A 19,617-nucleotide genomic window follows, 5' to 3' on the forward strand; every position below is an offset into this window, starting at 1 on the left:
ATGGAGAGTGTACACAGGCACTGCTGGCTATAACATACTTTTGAGCACATGGCCTGTTTTAAAGATGCTCCATGGCACCAGGACCCCACAGGGTAGTGGAGACTCCATGCACAGGCAAACCTCACCATTACAAACTTACAGGTTTACAGTGTTTAAAGGTCAGTTCAGTTTATCTCTGTCATATTAAACACCCTCTAACCTCTAAAATAAGTGAATCTCTATGCCATTGATTTCATCTGCAGTTTTGAAATTTGAGGTGGTGTGACTGTGAGAACTGAAGGGATGCGGAGAGTGGCATGAGCTCTAGAGATGTATGGAGGAAGGTGTGGGTAGCTTTGGGGACTAAAGGGCTCTGGACAGTTACAGGGGCTGCAGATCCGTGGAGCTTTGGAAAGATGGGAGAGGAAGGTGATAATAATATGTTCTCTTGTTTGTGTCCTTTGCTTGAAAATGTAATAAGCAGTGGCAGCTAGTAATGTTACCATGCAGGAGGTAAGGGGGACACACATACACATTTACTCACACCTCGCATTCACACATGCATACACACACACACGCACACACACCCATTCATAAAACTCAATATACAATATACATACATTCATTCATACACACACACACATGCACCAAACATACAAAAAAACATAAAGGTTACTTTCACTGTAGAGAGGGAAGACTCAGAGGTCCCATGAGGATTGGGAATGCTGTCTTTCCTCATTAATCAGGGAAGGCAGCAGTCCCATACTCGTCACAGAGCTGGATGGAGTCAGTGAGGCTGATGACCCCACCCCACTCTGTGACGAGATGTCACTGATTGACACTTGGCACTATGCACATTAGTGCTTAAAACTGAAGCACCCAGATATGAGCCAACAGTGATGCTCCCCCTCGTCATGAAGGGGAGGGCCTCAAGGCACTCCTGCCAGACTCAGGAGGTCACGACCACAAAGCTGTGAAATCCTCAGCCTGGCAAAGTTCAGGTCAAGCAGCCTGGAGTATGCACATTTAGCGCATGTCTAGCTCCTTGCTGCCTGACCTGAACAAGAAGAGTGTCTTTCAGGCTGACAGAAGTTCTTCTTGCTGGGAAAAAGGTGTAGGGCCCAGCCCCTCAATCCATACGAACGGGCCACTGCTGGTAGTAAAAATACATTTTAGGGCACTGCAGAATCATACTGATCCTTCTGAGGTCGATAAATGAGTGCCATCAAGTTGGGTAACAATAAACATCGGCTACTCACCACCATAGCGCTCCAAGGGGTGGACATGTGCTTTATAAATATACCTATTATGTGACTGTTCTAAAGATCAGAAGCATTCTGTACTGTTAGGTTTTATAATGTCCTAAAAAGGGTTTCTCTTCAGGTAAGGATCTTATATAAGCCCATCACAATGCTATGCAACATGCCCTCCTCCTGATCCACCTGACAAAGAGTCCCTTCATGATATCAAGCCTTTTAAATGTATGACTCTCATATCTCATATATGACTTGTCAAAGTGCATTTTATATTGAATTGTATTATTAATATGTGTTTGTATTATTGTTATATTTTTCAGGAAATGCTATTGAGTGTGAAGTCTGCAGCGACCGAGGCGGTATGGACTGCTCTGGTAAGCTGGTGACCTGTGACCAGTCTGTGGAGAGCTGCCAGACTGCAATCGCTGAGTACACCTTTGGTAGGTGCTAGATAGCTGGAGGGGTCTTCCTGGAATCATGTATATGCTCAGTTCTTAACTAAAATTCATTATCAGCATTGTTCTTTGAGAGCAAAGTTCAGTCAGCTGAATGATGCACGCCAAGCTGATGATCATACAATGTCTGACACATACACTCTAAGAACAGATGGATACACCCTTTCCCAGCAAGGAAGACAGTGGTGCAGGCACTAAACATGTAACAACTGCCTGCTGATACAATCAATAATGTCAGGAAAACAGCGTATTCTTCCCAGAGCAGGAACAACCTTGAGAAACACTGCCAATAAAAACATCATCATATTTCCATGCTGTCAGTAGCTGAGCTCTGCAAAAACATGGTTTTAACTAATGGTCAAGATGAGGCATATGCATGTGTTAAGTGTTGCAAAAAGAACAATTGATGGTCAGAATGTAGAACAATGTCATACATTCACCCCAGTACAGAGATAGGGGCCTGAATCCATTGTTTGTTTGCTCCCCATGCAATTCTAGTTTCGACCCAGCCATCTGGAAATCAGTCTTAACCCTGTTCCCCAAGGGAAGAGTCCAGCCTGAACCACCAGGCCAGGTCCTCCCTGAACTGGAAACAAGCATCCTAGGACCGGTTTCGGGGTATCACCCCTCATCAGTCAAGCTAGCTTGACTCCAGTGGCATGGAGAGCATGGGACCCATGTCTGGGCACACACGTCCCACTCGGGATGACAGATACAAAAAGAACATTTGATGGACAAAATGCAGAGCAATGTCATATATTCACCCCAGTACAGAGATCTGGGCCTAATTCCATTGTTTTTTTGCTCCGCATGCCATTCCAGTTCAGACGAGGCCATATGAAAATCAGTCTTGACCCTTTTCCCTATGGGAACAGTCCAGCCCGAACTGCCAGGCCAGATGTTAAGTGTTGCAGCAATGAACTCATGTGATACAAGACTGAATTGGTTTAGTTTCAGAATTTTGGCCCAAAGTCTCAAAATTAGCTCTTGGACAAATGGTCAGGTTACTAATCAGTGGTGAACAGGAAATTAGCAGGAATGTGGAGTTTGTACTTCAGGGCTGCTGAAAGAAGTGAAGAGCTGAGGCAGATTTAAACCCATGTTTGGCAACTGCTACATCATGTTAGCCTCCCTTTTTGCTAAGTTGTAGGTGAGGTTTACTCAATTGCTACATGTTAATACTGAACCTAGCCACCTCTCAGAAGCACGGGCCTGTTGTGAAAATCTTTTGCTAACTAATGTATAATGTGCATCACTCTGCCACGATGACTGTGTTTTATCTAGAATGTCCAGTGGTTCTCAGCTGCATGTTAAATATTATTATTAATAATATTATTATATAATAATTTATTTGCAATAAAGCTCTTTGCTTCCACCTTAAACCTGTAACATTTAGTCATTTTAAATCAATGTGTCATCATTTTTTACTGTTACCTTGTCTCCAAACTCTGGTAGAATAATGTATCGGGTGTAGTGTAACCAATTCACTAAATTAAAATATCACCACTTATGAATCAACATGCAACTCTTTGAATCACAAACAAATTGCAGAAGAACGCTACATACACATGTACAGCAATTTTGCTTTTCAGACAAATTCTTGGATGTTGGAAAGAGGGGTATTGGCAAGGATAAATATGCACTTACCACTGACAGTAAGGCCACCATCCCAATATAAGGTCCAGTAAAGGTCTCAGGAAATGAGTCCCTTGTTCAATCCTTGGTAGCCGACAACAAGCAGTCAGCTCTAACCTAGGAGACAGCTATGTAAAGCACTTAAAAACATCAATACATCAAACAAGTAAGACATAACTCAAAATAAATATCCCACATCAATTTATAAACATAGGAAATATTTATATCTTAAAATGACACCAAAACAACAAACATCCATGGTAGGAACCAGAGATATGAATTTTAAAGATTAACCACTTTATAGTGCTTAAAAACATTTAGCGTTACTCTGGGACATCTGGCCGCACTTGACTGGGGCAAAGTCAAAGTTTGAGGACGACTGTGATGGAGCTCTGGTCGAATACACTTAGGGCCCAATACGAGTTTCAGCAGTGCCAGGGCAGGCAGCACTCCACTGCTGTGCCCCCCACTGATGAGACTCGCCTCTGCCCGTCTGCCAGATTAGAAGTTATATTTAGTCTGGAGGGCAGGCGGCATGGTGTTCCCGAGGCAGTGCCGCTTTCAAAGGCCACGGTGCCTTCGAAAAAGGCAGCGCAATGAGAATGCCTCATAAGGTTCCTGCACGTCATGGACTGAAAAGTCCATGCCTTTTAGGAACTGTTGGCATGCACACAGGAGAGCACATGTTATGCCCCTCTTTGCGTATGCACAAGCAGAGGAGGATCCCCCTTTGCTCCTCTCCGAGGAGGAACTTCATGTCACCACTGGCAGGGAGGAAACTCGTAATATGCTTGGTGGGACCACTGCGATCCCACTAAGCATATTGCTGTCTCTGAATGCAGCGCCACCTCCAATGAACAAATAGGGAACATTTGTTCCCTGGCGGTGTCAGTGGTCCCAGGGTGGTCGAACTGCTCAACTCATAATGGGGTGGTTGGACCACCGGTGCAGCAGTGACTGGACCGCCACTGCCACACCACCAAGAGTCTGGCGGTCTCAGGCCACCAGACTCATAATCAGACCCTAAGCGGGAGGCCCATTCCATATTTTACCTTCACACTTAGAACCTTTTCTGGAGATTTTTCTTCTGACGACAATTGACCTGACCCTCTACAGCAGGCCAGATTCGGTGAGGGTTCACCGGCTATACTTTCTGTGAGGCCCTGTTCAAATTCTGGACGTCTGGAATTCCAGAGCTTTCAGTGGAATGAACCTGAAATCCAGGCCGAGTCACGGTTGAAGGAAGTTGGCTTGACTCGACATTTGGTCGGTCACCTCATGGAACTTTTTCACAAAAGTTCTCCAAAGTTCTCCAAACTTAAAGTGGTGCTTACTGAAGGTATCCTTGTAGGTTCAAAGTGTCCAAAACACCAATCCAAAGGTCTGGCATCTCCTATCTTGTCTCTGGGAAGTCTGGACTACAATTCCTACAATACACCAGGTTAAATCTTTAAAAGTCCATTGGTAGCATTCCAGGATGGGGAATCATGGTGAATATGATGCAGGTGGGCTCTGTTAACCTAGAGCTTGCAGAGAGTCCACTCCCTAATCCTCCTTGAAGCACGGTAAAGTCCCCAGGGCTATAGTACCAGATTGTGCAGCAGACACAGTCTGTCAGAGTGCTGGCCTTTGGCTGCAAATCTAGATTCCAGCAGGGCAGTCCTTCTCCTTTTAGTTTCAAGCAGCAGATATGAGAAAAAAGCGGCTATCACATATTTATTCGGTGTTCTGAGGTGTCAAGCAGGGGGACACCTCTGTCCAATGAAATGCTGGGTGGCACCCAAAAGAGCTTGCTAAACCTACCCACATTGTGGCTCATTTCTGTTAACTCTACTCCCGTTGCCCTCTGCAAATTCCTGTCCTGTAGCAGCACATCTTCCATAATCTGGACTCTTAGGGGCTTATTTACAAGTCCCTTGCACCACTTTTGCGCCATTTTTAACATGGGAAAAGTGACACAAAAGTGGCGCAAGGGGCTTGTAAATAAGCGCCTTATTCTTTTGTGGTGAACCACCTCCAAAAGGGTTACAGCACATGGCAGTGTACAAAATGCCTCTTTACTCTCCAGACTAAGGGCAAGATGATTTCTGGGCACCTATGACTATGTATATGACTCTAAAGTTTTGTCCCCGGTGGAACTGGTGAACTGAGACCATCACATAATCGATAGGGAGTTTACTGTTACCATACTTAAATGTTTTCCCAGCTGGAATATGAACTTGACACCTATAATTTGCATTGATCAAATCCAGTTCCAGTAGACAATTTAATACTTTGCATTTACTTCTCTAGGGTTTTCAGAAAAAAATAATTTTGGGATATTTAATGCTTATCGCAATTGTTTCATAACCTCGTAAATCAAGATCTTTAAAAAATGATTTTTCATTAAAATCCTCCACTACCAATAACAGGTCATTGGGATGATTACAACACAATTTCTTTATACATCATTGACCAAATTCTGCAGCCCACACTCAGGGAGAAGGTGGCACATACACATTTAGACATATCATTTGCTTTCGGCCCTCCGTATTGACATACATGTTGTTAAACAAGTAAGAACCCATAAGCAAGTGGTTTGGAGCTTTCTTATCTTTCTCCCACAGAAGACTGAAACCAATGTGAGTAATCCACACACCAATCTTTATCATAACTAAGCCCCAGCATTTTGAGCTATGGCAACAAACCCCTCTAATGCGGAGCACTCCAACAGCCAGGTTTCTTGAAGAAACAGAATGGAATAGTTCTTCAAGATCTCTCCATGGTTTTCCATGTCTATAAACTTTTCAAATCCATGAATGTCCCATACCAGGACCTTAACCGACTGCGGATGCCCTGACTCCTACCAATCAAACTTAACTACCTCTCCACTGGTCCATGAAGGAAAGTAATTGTCCTGAACATTTTTAAAAGAACAGCTCTCTCACCTCAATGGAACCTGCCCCTAAGAACTATGGTCGCTTTCCTTCGGTCGCTCATCAGGCTGCCAACGGTTGAACCTATTCCTGTTCCTCAATAAATACTGAGCTCTATCATTAGTGAAGTTTATAGGAACTATCCTTTCTTGTGAACCGTCATGTTCCTACCAACTCCTCCCAACACCTGCTCTCTGTTTCCGGTCAGGAGGCCCAGCAAGGTAAACCTGGTTCTGTTTAATTACGCTATGATCACATAGAAAGGGGATTAACCACATTTCTTCCTTTTCTTTACAGAGACAGATACCGTGACACCAGGACTGAACCCGCTGCTCCAACTAAAATTCTTTGTTTCATTTGAAGTAAACAAAACTCTAGTTATCTCTTCCCCAATTACCTCTTTGAAGCTAACCAGTGCTAAATCCTTTGTGAAGACATTCCTCAAACATTTGATGTTAGCAAATACCTATAACAGTTCTCACCTATTGAGGGGCTGCTCAGCTGCCTGTATTTTATTCATTCTGGGTTGCGCTTTTAGGTATAACACCCGGGGTCTCATCTGCTTACAATCTTTACCAACCTGAACTGCACCAACACCCCTAGGACTTGCAAAAGATTTTTATTTAGCAGACCCTGTACTCCGACCCATCAGGGGGAGGAGAAAATCTCCCCATAGGGCCTTCAATATTTTTAGCATTCCTAATTTGTCTACTATTGTAGAATATACTACTAGAAAAAGCCAACTAATGGAGGAGATTGAAAAGTGCAAAAAGCCTAATAAAAAAATGCAAGCAATGCAGCAGGAGCCTTGATGGGGGAGGCAGCAGTAAAAAGGCAGCAGTAACACAACTGTGGCATTAAGAGGAAGTGGGAGGAAGAATGTTATATTTAAATATATACAGCTAGGTCGCTGACGCTAAACACAGGCAAACAGTAACAGAGCAGGAAACCAAGAAAAAATAGCCCCCCAAAGAACAGATGAAGAACCATAGCGTAATGAGACAGTACTAAGTTCCTGCTCTGTGGAAGGAAAAGAAGAGAGAAAGGAGGGCCAAAAAGGCAGGACTGACCACCAGCAAGCAAGTACTTTTAAAGGACACTGAGAAAGACAAATGAAAAGGAATGGACGAAAGGGGATGGACTCTAAGCATACAGACTGATCACAGCAGGTCTCGAAGAGACAGCGCAAGCGCTGTCTAGCTCAACCTAAAAACTTGTACAGCAGTGGAGTGAGTTGTGCCTTAGCTGCCTTGTTGAATTCGCTGTGGTATCATCATCTGCAGCAGCTTTACCGGAAAGCATATCCTTAATGCCTTCCAAATTTCCTCAACCATAATTTTGCTGGCTCAATAATAGTGAAGCCATACTTAGCCAATTGGTAGCCTAGGATTGGGTAGGAACGCCTCTTCAGCTGCAGGAGTCTCTTCAGGTCATAATTCGAGAGTCAAATCCAAAATGAAAAAAGGAAACATTTTAAAACATTCAGCATACTCTGTGCAATGAGTATTGCTGTCATCATAAGTGGAACTGTGGACTAATCTTCAAACATTTTCAGTTGTGCAGCAAGAAGGGACCTGCTTTTTGTTTTGCTTTTAATGCAACCACTCAAGTTAGAAAAGGGTGTATATACCTCTGAATTTTGAAGAGTGTTTTGAGACCAAACTGCTTCTCCAAGTCTTGTAATAGGTCACAACTCTACTGTTATAGGCCCATGTCAAATTACTGATTTCGCATTGTGGAAAAGGTCTATTCAGAGTTTCATTTTAGGTTCGCTAAAACCGGGTCTCATTATGATGCCCCCTAAGCCTAGTTCTAGTTATGATAACTGAAGCCAACCTATGTAAAGTACTATTTTTCTAATTCAAACCATTTTTTCACAATAGTAACATCTGGACATCATAGTACGTGGACGATGCAATGTTCTTTTTGATCTAAGATGCTGTCTTTTGATCCCCTATCCAATAGGAGCACAAAAACTGAATCCTATTGTGGTATTTTGTCTGCTTTCTCAAATGCTCTTGATAGAAATCTAGAGAGCAAAGGAGTACATCTAGTTTATATTGCACAATAGAAGTGCATTTATTCATGGGATTACTGCTTATGTGTTTTCAGTTATGTTTGATTTAGAAAAATATTTATAGGAGATGGTAAAATTATCTCAGAACATTTTAAACATCCTTTTTTGTTGTTTTAGGTAAACAGTGTTCCCAGTCTGCTATTTTTGGCAATGAGGGACATTTGCTGGTGATCATATGCACCATCTATGTGAGATGGGGCTGTGTAGTATGTAGCCCCTTAGCTATCGGCAAACAATCTCATCAACGAAACATTGTAGGATGGTAAAAACGTACTAATGTTGATGACAACAACTACAGGGCAGGTTGACCAGGAAAACCTCTCTGAGTCCTAAGTGTACAGAATTAAATTTTTGTTGTCTTTCAAGACAGCATCATTACACTACATCAACTTTTCACAAAGTGGCTCCAATGTGGGAGAACCTCACAGTTAAAGGAAGAAGATAGAAGAAGGTAAAAGAAGACAACCAATGTGTATAGAAAGAAAAGTGGCCCGTGTCACAGAAAATATCATGCTCAACATCGTCTGTTCCCAAAATACACTCAAGAGAACTATACATTTGGGTGTTTTGAATGAGCAATGACATTTAAGAATGAGCACAACCCCGAAGAGGATTGTTCACCCTAAAAAGGTTTTGCATTAATAAAAAGGAAAATCTCTGCCGGTGATAGATCATCCTGTTCTGGTCTCATCTTGGGGTTTGTGTGTCGATATCAGGACGAGTCTGCCTGTCATGATGGCCATGCAGTTACTTTGGTCAGTCTGAGTTATAAACAAATGCTATTTGTGTTCTTCTTTTCATATCCAGAGGGTGTGGACTCAATTTATAATGTCTTCAAGAATTGCTCAAGTGTGATATCCAAGAACACTTTGTACAGGAGTGCAGAAAAATTCAGCTCTTATTACCTGAGAATTGAAGTCTGCAAAACAAATGGCTGCAACAAAGGACCTCTTCAATGTGAGTCTTTCATCTTCATGATGCTCTCTTCCCAATATTTTACCTTTTCCGTCTCTTTCCTTTCCCTTTATCTCTGCCCCCAACTTTTCAATGTCCTATCACTGTCTTCAAGCACCCCTCAACAAGTTTTCCTGGCTCCTGGCTATGATCGCTGGTTTTATGTTACTTATTAGCCTCAAAGTATCTGTCAGCAAAGTACCTTCCAGCAATCTCTATTTCCAACTATCTTTGCCATCTCTCTAACTCTCTTGTGCTCTCTTTTTCTTTCTTGAATTTAAACCAGAGCAGTTTAATTCAATAATGCTTTGTTGTCTTGCCTTATTGCCAAAGCTTTGCAGTTTTGTAGTTGTTGCTGTGTGGATTTATAGATAAGGCTTTGGTAACATAATGGTGTCTCAGCAGACAGCTATTCTGCTGCACTTACAAGTGTCTTCTGCTACTTGAATGTGGACATTTCTGTTCCTAATGTTTTCAGCCCTCAACAAACATGTCATCCTGTGATTCTGAGGTGTGGAAACGTGAGGGGGAGAAGTATGATATTGGTTAAGAAGTTAAGAGGTGATGAGAGCAAAGTTACTAAAGTCAAGATTGAAAACGTTAAATATTTTAGAAAGGAACTGGTTCAGAAATGGAGATAGTCAGGAAACTGTTAGTTGTTGCTTTACAAGCAGTGAGGGATTGTGATGGGGTGAAAAGGGGAAATCCGAGGTGGGAGATGTTTGACTTGGGCTTCTCGGAAGGATCACCGCCAAAATGTTTCCCTTCCCCCTGCTATTTTGCTCAATGTGCTTTTCCTGACTTTAGAATTCTGTTCACTTTATCTCAAATAACCAGTACTAAAGTGCTTGTGCTCTCTCCCTAAAACATGGTAAAGTTGGCTTACACCTGATTGGCATATTTAGTTTACTTATATGTGCAGGCAAATGACCTGTCACACCTGCTCTGTTCATGCACACAGCAAGGAGCCAGGGCAGGAGAAGCAAACAACTTTAAGAACATCACAGAGAATTTACTAGAACCTTTTCCTACTTTAAAGAAGTCACCAGGTATAAAAATATGACCCGCAGACCCACTCTTCAGTTCACTTTCTGGACCTACAGAAATACTCTCAGAGGGCTGCCTGATGCTGTAGCCTGCTGTATATTTCAGCACACCGCTTTGCTGCACCCGGAAGTACTGCACTGCTGCCTGAACTGAAACATGTCTTGAACCCTTATAGGCCTGCCCAACTGCTTGAGCCATCTCCACCTCTTGATCCCAGGACTGCAAGAGTGACTTCAAGAGCTAGTTGTCTGGCCTCCTGATTAGAGTGTCAGGGACAGAAAAGATTCCAACCATTTTGAACCCACATATAGACCCATCCTATGTGAGTCCTAACACCCCAAGTGTTGCCCCTCCAGTCGTAGACCCTTCGAGGCACTGTTAAAGGTGCCCAGATAACCAAAATCCAAAAATTAGGGCTTAAATAGTTTTAGACCAGAACATGTTATAAGAATCTAGAGGAGACCAAGACCATCCTGCTCCTCTATCTGGCCAAGGTGCATCAGCAGTCAGGCTCACTTTGGGGATGGTCTTGCTATGTTCTTCTGGGCAGCAGAAAATCCTGTTCAGCTGTCCTTCACCAAAGGGATATCCGGCCTCATGGAACTCTTATCCGCTATAGCCTCCAGCTTCATCCCAGTGAAGATTTTCAACTTCCAAGAAAGAGACTAAGTCCCAATGTAGAAATCTTCACCATGACTTCATCCAGCAGCTCCCCGATGATGACGCCTCTTCATCGGACATCTCCAGCAGCTTTTCCCCATTGAACTTCTACTTTCTCAGAGACTTTTTCTTCAAATTTCTTTTCAGACTGAAGGTAAGCACCAACCAGGCTCAATCAGTATTTGTTTTCAACTTACGTTCCATCGTGGTCAGCCATAATTTTCAACTTTGACCCCTCTTCGCACAACTAGATGTCTGTGGTTCGAGCTTTGATCTTTTAGGAGCTAGAGTCTACCTTAAACTTTAAAAATGCATTGCCCCTGTTCTACTAATTGGATTTTTATTGTTTTGATGTCAAACTTTTTTAAAATTGGTGTAGAATTCTTGTGTTGTGTTATTACTTTATTAGAGTGTGTGTGCGTCATAAATACTTTACACATTGCCTCTAAGTTAAGCCTGACTACTTTTGTGAAAAGCTACCTGAAGGTTCAACACAGGTTAATTTGGTCACTTTTGTGGTTCACCCTGACAGGGAGTGTGGCTGCTTGAGAACGGTTAACACCCCACTCAACCAACAACCCAATTTCTCAATAGAGAGTGAGTGAATAAAAGTGGAAATGGATATTGCTAGTCACTTAGGAGAGTAGTGCTTAGGGATGAGCCCTATTTTGATTAAGTTATCCATGGCTGCTCCAACAGAGCTGCAACACTAGTGTTTCAACTGTATGCAGTAAGTGTGTGACCGAGATTTGTCCTAGGCATGTCAGTATTGTGATATCTGTGTGGAGATAATTGTTGGAAGGTGGTTTATAAGAAGGTGCAGGTAGGTACCTATAGCTAGTAATAACACAACAATCACAGATTAGGTCCAGCCAAGTTCCCAATAAATTAATCATTGCTCAACCGTAAGGCATTTAAAAACACCAATACAGTAAATAAGTAGGACACGACACACAATAAAAATCTAAAACAAATTTATACAAATAGGAAATCTTTTTATGATTAATATGACACCAAAATGATAAAGCTCCAATGTGGGGAAGAGGAGGCATGAATTTTTAAAGATTAAAAGTAAAAATAGCGCTTAGAAGCAAATAACGCTCAAACGGTTAAAAAAAGGCTATGCTGGACTAGGAAAAAGTCAAGAGTTCAGGCCACCGACAATGCAACACTTTTACACTTACTTCCAGAGTGTTTCTTTTTTCTTTTACATTCTTTTAATTGGCATTTTAAAACAATGCCATAAACATTGCAAACAACTAGCCAGTAGCTTATCAATACATAGTTATCTGCACAACCGCATATCATGTCAATTACAAATGTTATTTCCTGCGTGCACGATCCTCTGTTGGATACAGGAAGGAGATTAGATTTGTCTTTCTACAAAAAATGCCTGCGAAAGCCCAGGTGACAGTTTGACAAGGAATCCACAACATCACCCCCAAGGTTATGCATATCAGATTAGTCTCCTTGGCATAAAAACAGTATCTTTTCCCCCCTTTTTACCTTCTTCTCGTATTCATCCACCTTCCCCAGCTTTTGACCTCCCCCAGGCTGCCTACGTTAATTCACAAAGACACTGATTCCGTCTGCATATCTCCAACATCCTTCCTACGCTCACAGGCCCACGTAACAAATGGTTCCCACATGTCTCTGGGCCTGGATGTTGTAGGCATTAATTCCCAAAAGGTGGACAGTTGTGAGTGCTCATATGTGACATCTCGGATCCACTCGTTTAGAGAAGGAGCGCCCTTCCGCCCCCAATGTATGGCAATTTGGAGCTTAGTAAATCGAAGTAGCATTGCATGTCGTTTACGGACCTTAACTGGTGTATCCTTCACGTAACTCAATAGGCCCAGCAGGGGGTTGGGATCTACAGGTGTGTCTATTATCTGGTGGATCACGGTAAATATATTGGACCAGAATAATGCCAGCTGTGGACAGCTCCATGCCATATGTAAAAAGGTTGTTGGAGTGAAACCGCATCTCCAACTGCTGTCATCATCTTTCAGTCCCATGCGGTGCAGACCTGCTGGTGTCCTATAAAAACTGTGTAAGAACTTAAAGTGTATTAAATGAAGTTTATAGTTAGGGGACAAAGCCGTGAGCTGGCAATAACAATATGGCCACTGCTCCTCCGTGAGCGGAATTTAAAGTTTTTCATTCCATGCCTGGAATGCCAGTGGCTGTGTCAGAGGGGCCTAGGTTTGCATGTGATTATAGAACCATGTGATTAGTCTGCGTGGTGTAGCTGATTTAAGCACGTTCTCCAATGCGAGCAGGGTTGGCGGGGGGCTCAGGAAAGTGTCATGTAAAGACCTACATGCGGCCCGAAGTTTATAATATACAAAGAGTTCGGAAAATGGCACTGTTTGACCCTCTACTGGGACCGGGGCGTCCGAAATGTCTCCTCTAGATAAAGATCTGCAAAAGTTTGTAAGCTCCTCTTTTGTGCTACGGTCTTGCTTATGTTGGGTAGCATAGGGTTGTGTGCCAGGGGTATGGACAGGGCATACAGTATAGGAGTACCAGCTCTTTTCCTTAACTCATTCCACGCCCACCACAAGGTCTCTACCATGTCTATACCATCCCTGGGGTGCTTGTAAGTCTGATATAAAGTTACATGTGGAGGGCCAGGTGCCGCAGCATCTGTTTCTACAGCCACGTGGGGTTGAAAGGGAGTCGGGTGTACTCAGTGGAGGAGAAACTGAGCATGAGCGCTCCATGCATATAATTGCATATCTGGGGCTCCCAGGCCACCATGACGTAGTGGAAGCGTCAGTAGGTCCCACGAAACACGCGCCTGTCCGCCTGCCCAGACCAGCGAGACCAGCAGGGATCTGAGAGATTTAAAGAAGGCTTGCGTGAGAGTAATGGGAATGTTTGCGAATAAATAAAGAAATTTCGGCAGTACCACCATCTTGACTAGAGCTATTTTCCTGGCTAGGGAGAGCGGGAGCTTGGCCCACGCTGTGACTTTCTCTTCTAGCCGTGTTATCGCAAGTCCGTAATTCATGTCCAATATTTCTTGCATATTTCTACTGAGCCATATGTCCCGATACTTCAAAGGTTTGTCTGCCCATTTCAGAGGGATCTCGGAGGGGGCCGGGATAGTGGCATCTGTTAAAGGAAAAATAACAGATTTAGCCCAGTTAATGGAGAAGCCAGAGAGGCCACCGAATTAAAAAAAAATTCCCAAAGTAATGGATCTAGGTGCGACGCCGGGTCGATCACGTACAATGTGACTTCGTCTGCATATAATGAAATTAAAAGACTCCTTGTGCTAAACCCAATCCCCCTGTTAGTGTGATGTTGCCTAATTCATGCTTCCAACGCTCCATCGCTATCACGATGAGCAGTGGGGACAGCGGGCATCCCTGCCTTGTACCTCAAGAGATACCAAATGGTGCCAACATGAGACCGTTCACTCGGATCCGAGCCGTTGGCAATGTGTAGAGAAGACAAATCAAATTTATATACAGCGGCCTAAACCCCATGCGACCCAGGATGGCAAATAGATATGGCCATTCAAGCGTATTGAACGCTTTTGTAGCGCTGAAGAAGACAGTATCAGCTTGCAAGTCAGGGTGCAGATAATGCAGTACTGAAAACAAGGTCCTGAGATTGTGGGAGGTAGATCTCCCTGGGATAAATTCCGATTGGTCTGGGCGGGCGACAAAGGAAAGCAGGGGCAGCAACCGAATTGCGATCAGCATCACCAATATTTTCACATCTACGTTTATTAATGACAACGGTCTATATGAGTCCAATTTGTTTTCGAGCTTCCCGGGTTTCAGCAAGGTTAATAATATTGCTTCACACATGGACGGCGGCAATATGCCCGAGGCTTGGGGCCTCCTTGTATAGCGCTATTAAGAGCAGCGCCAGCACCTCTACAGAAGGCTGTGGTCAGACCGTCCGACCCAGGGGCCTTGTCCAGCGGCAAGCTTTTGATTACCTGAGTGATGTCCTCCACCGTGAACGGGAAGTCTAGATAATCCCTATGTCTCTGACTCAACCAGAGCAGTTCCAGTGGATCAAGAAAGGGTAACAGGCCCTTTAGACTCGACTCCTGGGTAGTAGTGTATAGTTCAGAGTTAAAGCAGGAAAAAAAATTCCTGTCTGGCCTCTAATAACAGACATGTTGTGTACATTTCAGCTCAGTTATATAAGCAGTGCACCGTGGGGCACGAATCATTGCCTCCAGAGTCCTCCCAGGTTGGTCACCCTCTCCGTATCTCCAGGCCTGAGCGTATTTCCCCAAAAATGTAACTTCGCGCTGCGCCTCCTCCTCAAAGTCAAGCAGCTTCTCTTTCAAGAGGGCCAGCGTTGTGAGATTATTAGAGGAGTTAAACCTTGTTTCCGGTTCTTTGATCTGGTTTTCTAGAGATGCGGGCGTGCCGCGAATTGCCTCCAACACCCCAGCCTGCTGGGCGATGCATTTGCCTCTGATAACCGTCTTGAAAGCCTAACATAAAGAGGCCTCAGTGTCAACCGAGCCAGTGTTAAGGGTAAAATAGTCAGTAATGTCTTCTCTGATTTCTTCTTTAAAAGCTTCATCTAAGAGGGCATTCGGTGGTAACCGCCAAGTAAATAGACGTGGAACTGAGTTGGAAAGTACTAATTGCAAAAGGTAAGGCGCGTGGTCCGACAGGGATCTGGAAATATGTGAGACCTCACTAATCCAATTAGCCACATCCTGTGACACCAACCAGAAATCCAATCTTGACCATGCTCTATGGTGCTCAGATAGACATGTCCCCTCTTTGGTCATTGGGTGACTACATCTCCAAATGTCCACCAAGTTTCTGTCTGAGATGATGGCATGCAATGCAGCACTAGCTGAGGGGTGTAACGTTCGAGATGTCCCTTCCCTATCCAATTTGTCATTTAATATTGCATTAAAGTCCCCACCCCAGATAATGGTGTCACAGTTTGTCGCCTTGACTCTGGCCCATATATCTTGGAAAAAGCTAGGAGAATCGACATTGGGGCCATATATTGCAACTATCAAAACTGGGATCCCACCCAGAGTGCCCATGATTATGATGAATCTACCCTCTGAGTCAGTTTGTAGTTTCCTTTCCTTCCAGTCTAGACCCTGCCTGATCAACACGGCAACCCCTCGAGAGTAAGTTGAATAGATGGATGAGTACACCGAACCCCATCTACTATGCTTCAGCCTGGGAGAGGGTACAACATTTAGATGCATTTCCTGTAACACGCATACGTCTATGTGATGCCTTAGCAGATATACATGGACAAGCCTGGACTTCCTACCGTCATTCAGCCCACGGAGGTTCCACGTTAAGAAATTCAAACTGGTCATATGATGACTAACATAATATAGTGTAAAATTACAGTAGGATCGAAGCACCGCAGCATATTCAGTGGCACCCAGTTGTGGTCTGTTGAACTGTAGAGCAATTTACTGGCCAAGAACAGAACATCGAACCCCCCCCCAACCCACATCCCACTCCAACCCCCCAATCAAGTTGTAGAGAATCTGCCCCCAACATCTTAAAGAAGAAGTCAACAGTAGGGAGTTCTCCCATAGGGGCGCAGTACCACCAATGTACTCCCCTGCTAATACAGGATGGCCAAGAGAACTGCAGAGAGCTGTGACAGTTACTCGATAAATTTGAATGATATCGTAACTAGTCGTTCAGGAGCATAGACAGTTTGTACATCCCAAAACGATATGAGACTTGCAGGTCCTAGCACAATCCAGCCTGCTGTGTACCCAGCCACATCTAACTCGCAAGCATTTTAAGTAACATCAACCCCTATTTCAGAGGTAGGTGGGACACAACTATTGTGTGAAAAGTTCCCTTCCCAGCACTGTAGAAATCTCATGCCCCCCGTCATAGTGCGTAGCAGCTCAAGCGAGGGATGTAGCTAGACTGGAGTCACCATAGTCATTGTCACTCAGCCTGGCCTCGGCTGAGTCCGCAGAATTGGAACCTTGTTTTGACTTCTTTCCGCCAATGTGTTTAGCAAATTTCAGGGCGGACTTGGCATCCCTGAAGAAATGTGCAGTTCCGTCGTGAGTGACTTTAAGCTTGGCAGGTTATAATAGTGAATAGGGAATTTGAGCCTTCAGCAGGAGACATTTAGCAGGCAAGTTCTCACGCCTCGCCGACTGCACCACGGGCGTGAAGTTTGGATAAAATGAAATCTGATTGCCCTTGTGTGTGATAGTTCTCTTCTCTCGGGCCAGGAGCAGGATAAAATCGGGGTCCTGGTAGTTCAAGATCCTGGCCAGGATGGGTCTGGGTGTTGCTCCGACTGGGGATTTGGGACCCAATGCACAATGCTCTCTCTCTTCTGTGAATACCGCGGATAGATGGGTGTCAAAGAGCTCACGGAGTAAGTCAGCTATGTAGGTCTCCATCTTGGCAATTGCTGTTGTCTCCGGTATGCCTGTGATTTGCAGGTTATTGCGGCGTGACCTAGCCTCCAAATCCTCATTCTTGGCATGGATGATGCCTAACACTTTGTCCATATGTTAGAGCTGTTCCTTGGTTTCAACTTGGAACTTGTGGAAGTCTGAGGCCCTGTTTTCGAGCACATCAAGTCTGGTCTTGTGCGATCCCACCTGTGTTTTAACGGCATCCAGTTGGGTAGTCAACGCATCCAGATGGTATCGATATTCCGCAGGCTAGATCTCATCTCGAGCATCAGGGTGCGTAGATCCTCCCCTCGGTCTCCCGTCTGTGACTCCGGAGGCCTCGCCGTGCCCACTTCTGGATCTGACTCCATTAGTCTTGTGGTTCTCCTCTGGTCGAAGTTCAGCTTCGGCTGCTTTGCGTCCTGTTTACCCATGGCTCACTCGGGTGCCGCTGGCGTTCCTTTCAGGGCCATCTGGCTGGACGCGACGTTGGCAGTACATGCGCAGTGGGTCCACCTCCAATCCCATGCTCCGATTGCTCGTCCACCTTCAAGCCGTAGACTAGGGGGTCCAGTGGACATCATCTGCCTACAGATACATTTAGGGGAACCAACCGCCTCAGAATTTATGATTCTGATACGTATGTTGGGTCGAGTGTGGACCTCAGATAGCGAGCACCCCCAGTGGGTAAAGCACACTGGCCAGGCTCAGCAGAATCCAGGTTGGACCCACAGATTGCCTTGCTTATGTGTCCCGCACACCCGTGCCAGTCCAATGGTGCACTCTTACTCTGGACACCTCATTGCACACAGAGCAGTATTGCCTCCAGGGCCGCTGAACTCATCGCCTCAGGGACACAAAATGGCGCTCAGGTCTCGCAACCAGCCCCTGGGCCACTTTTAGCAATGTCTCCACCTGCGCTTCGGTCGGTCCGGGGCAACAGCACCATCCCGCCGGTCTTCTCTAAGAGGCGAAAGCTCAGCCACCCACACTCCTGGATTCTAGGTCAGTGCTGCCTCTTTCTGCTCCGCAGCGCCGCCTCCCCGACTGCGCCTCACCACCGGGGCCACTGCAGTGCGATCCGATGTTCTCAAGCGGGCCTGCACCTCACCATCTCAGCTCCGGTGCTCAGTTCTTGACTTCCTGGTCACGGAAGCGGCCAGCCTTCTCCTGCTCCGGGGGCAGCCTTCTCTGCATGGAGCGCCGCAGGCTCAATTTCCCGAGCAGCCCACTCGCACACCAGTGGAACGAGCGTGCAGGGCCGGATCCCCTCCGATTGGGCACACCTCTCGGCTCAGAAGCCGAATGCAGGGACAGAGGTTAGTTTATGCGGTTCTTGTGGATGTGTTCAGTGCGGCAGCAGCTCTCAAAGCATACGGATACATTTAAGATTAGTTCTCGGCAAGCGGAGCTCGCGCAGAGAGTGGCCATTTTGCAGCTCAGCAGGCCATGCCCCCCACTTCCAGAAGTGTTTCCTGATGCAGGAAAGTGGTCCATAGCACTAGCCAAGGGTTCAGTAGCGTTGGTTTGTCTCTTGGGGTCTGGGACTACAACTCCCACAATGCACCTTGTCAATCCAAGAAAAATACAGGTGAAGCTTGTCAGCTGCAGTTGTCCTTGCTTTAGATATTGCAGGTAGCCCTTCCAGCACTTTTCTTCCTGTTGATGATCAGAGATTCCACTCCTTATCCTTTAGGACGGACACAGTTATTTTGTTGTGAAGCCTTCTGAGTGCAACAAGTGCAGTCCTTATGAAATGTAGTCTTCTATTGTGCAGTACAAGGGTCCAGCAGCACAGGCCTTCTTCTCCAGATGCTTCTTTTAGTTCTTTGAGGGTCCACAACACCAGCCAAGGGTCCAGAAGCTCCATTTTGCTCTTTGGAGATTTGGGACTACACTTCCCACTATGCACCTGTTTAGTAGACACTAAATCTGGTCAGCTGGCATTTTCTTGTTGGAGTTGATGCAGTTGACCTCTTAAAGCTCTTTTATACCTGTTGCTTTCAGGGAATCTACTCCTTAAACTTTAAAGTAAGGCAATATCCTCTATTTTGAAGCCCAAAAGTGTGCAACAGGTGTAGTCCTTCTTGGTGCAGACCAAGGTTCAACAGGGCAGTCCTTCTTCTATTTATAACCGCAGATAGGAAGGAGATATAAATAAAGATAGTATTTCATCTAGATAATTTCATCATTATGAGAAAACATTAATAGATAAATACAATTCATAATTGACATTCCCAAAGCTTAA

General features: G+C 44.8%; 1 protein-coding gene across 1 annotated transcript in view; it reads left to right on the plus strand.

The window, feature by feature from the left end:
• LOC146817143 (phospholipase A2 inhibitor and Ly6/PLAUR domain-containing protein-like) overlaps positions 1-19,617 on the plus strand; it is a 63,935-nt gene that overhangs the window by 3,301 nt on the left and 41,017 nt on the right. The window contains exons 2-3 of the mRNA XM_085609584.1: positions 1,556-1,675; positions 9,125-9,274. Coding sequence (XP_085465710.1) covers positions 1,556-1,675; positions 9,125-9,274 — 270 coding nt within the window. The remainder of the gene's footprint in view (positions 1-1,555; positions 1,676-9,124; positions 9,275-19,617) is intronic.

Source organism: Triturus cristatus, chromosome 6 (genome assembly GCF_964204655.1).
Source record: "Triturus cristatus chromosome 6, aTriCri1.1, whole genome shotgun sequence".
Lineage (NCBI taxonomy): Eukaryota > Metazoa > Chordata > Amphibia > Caudata > Salamandridae > Triturus > Triturus cristatus.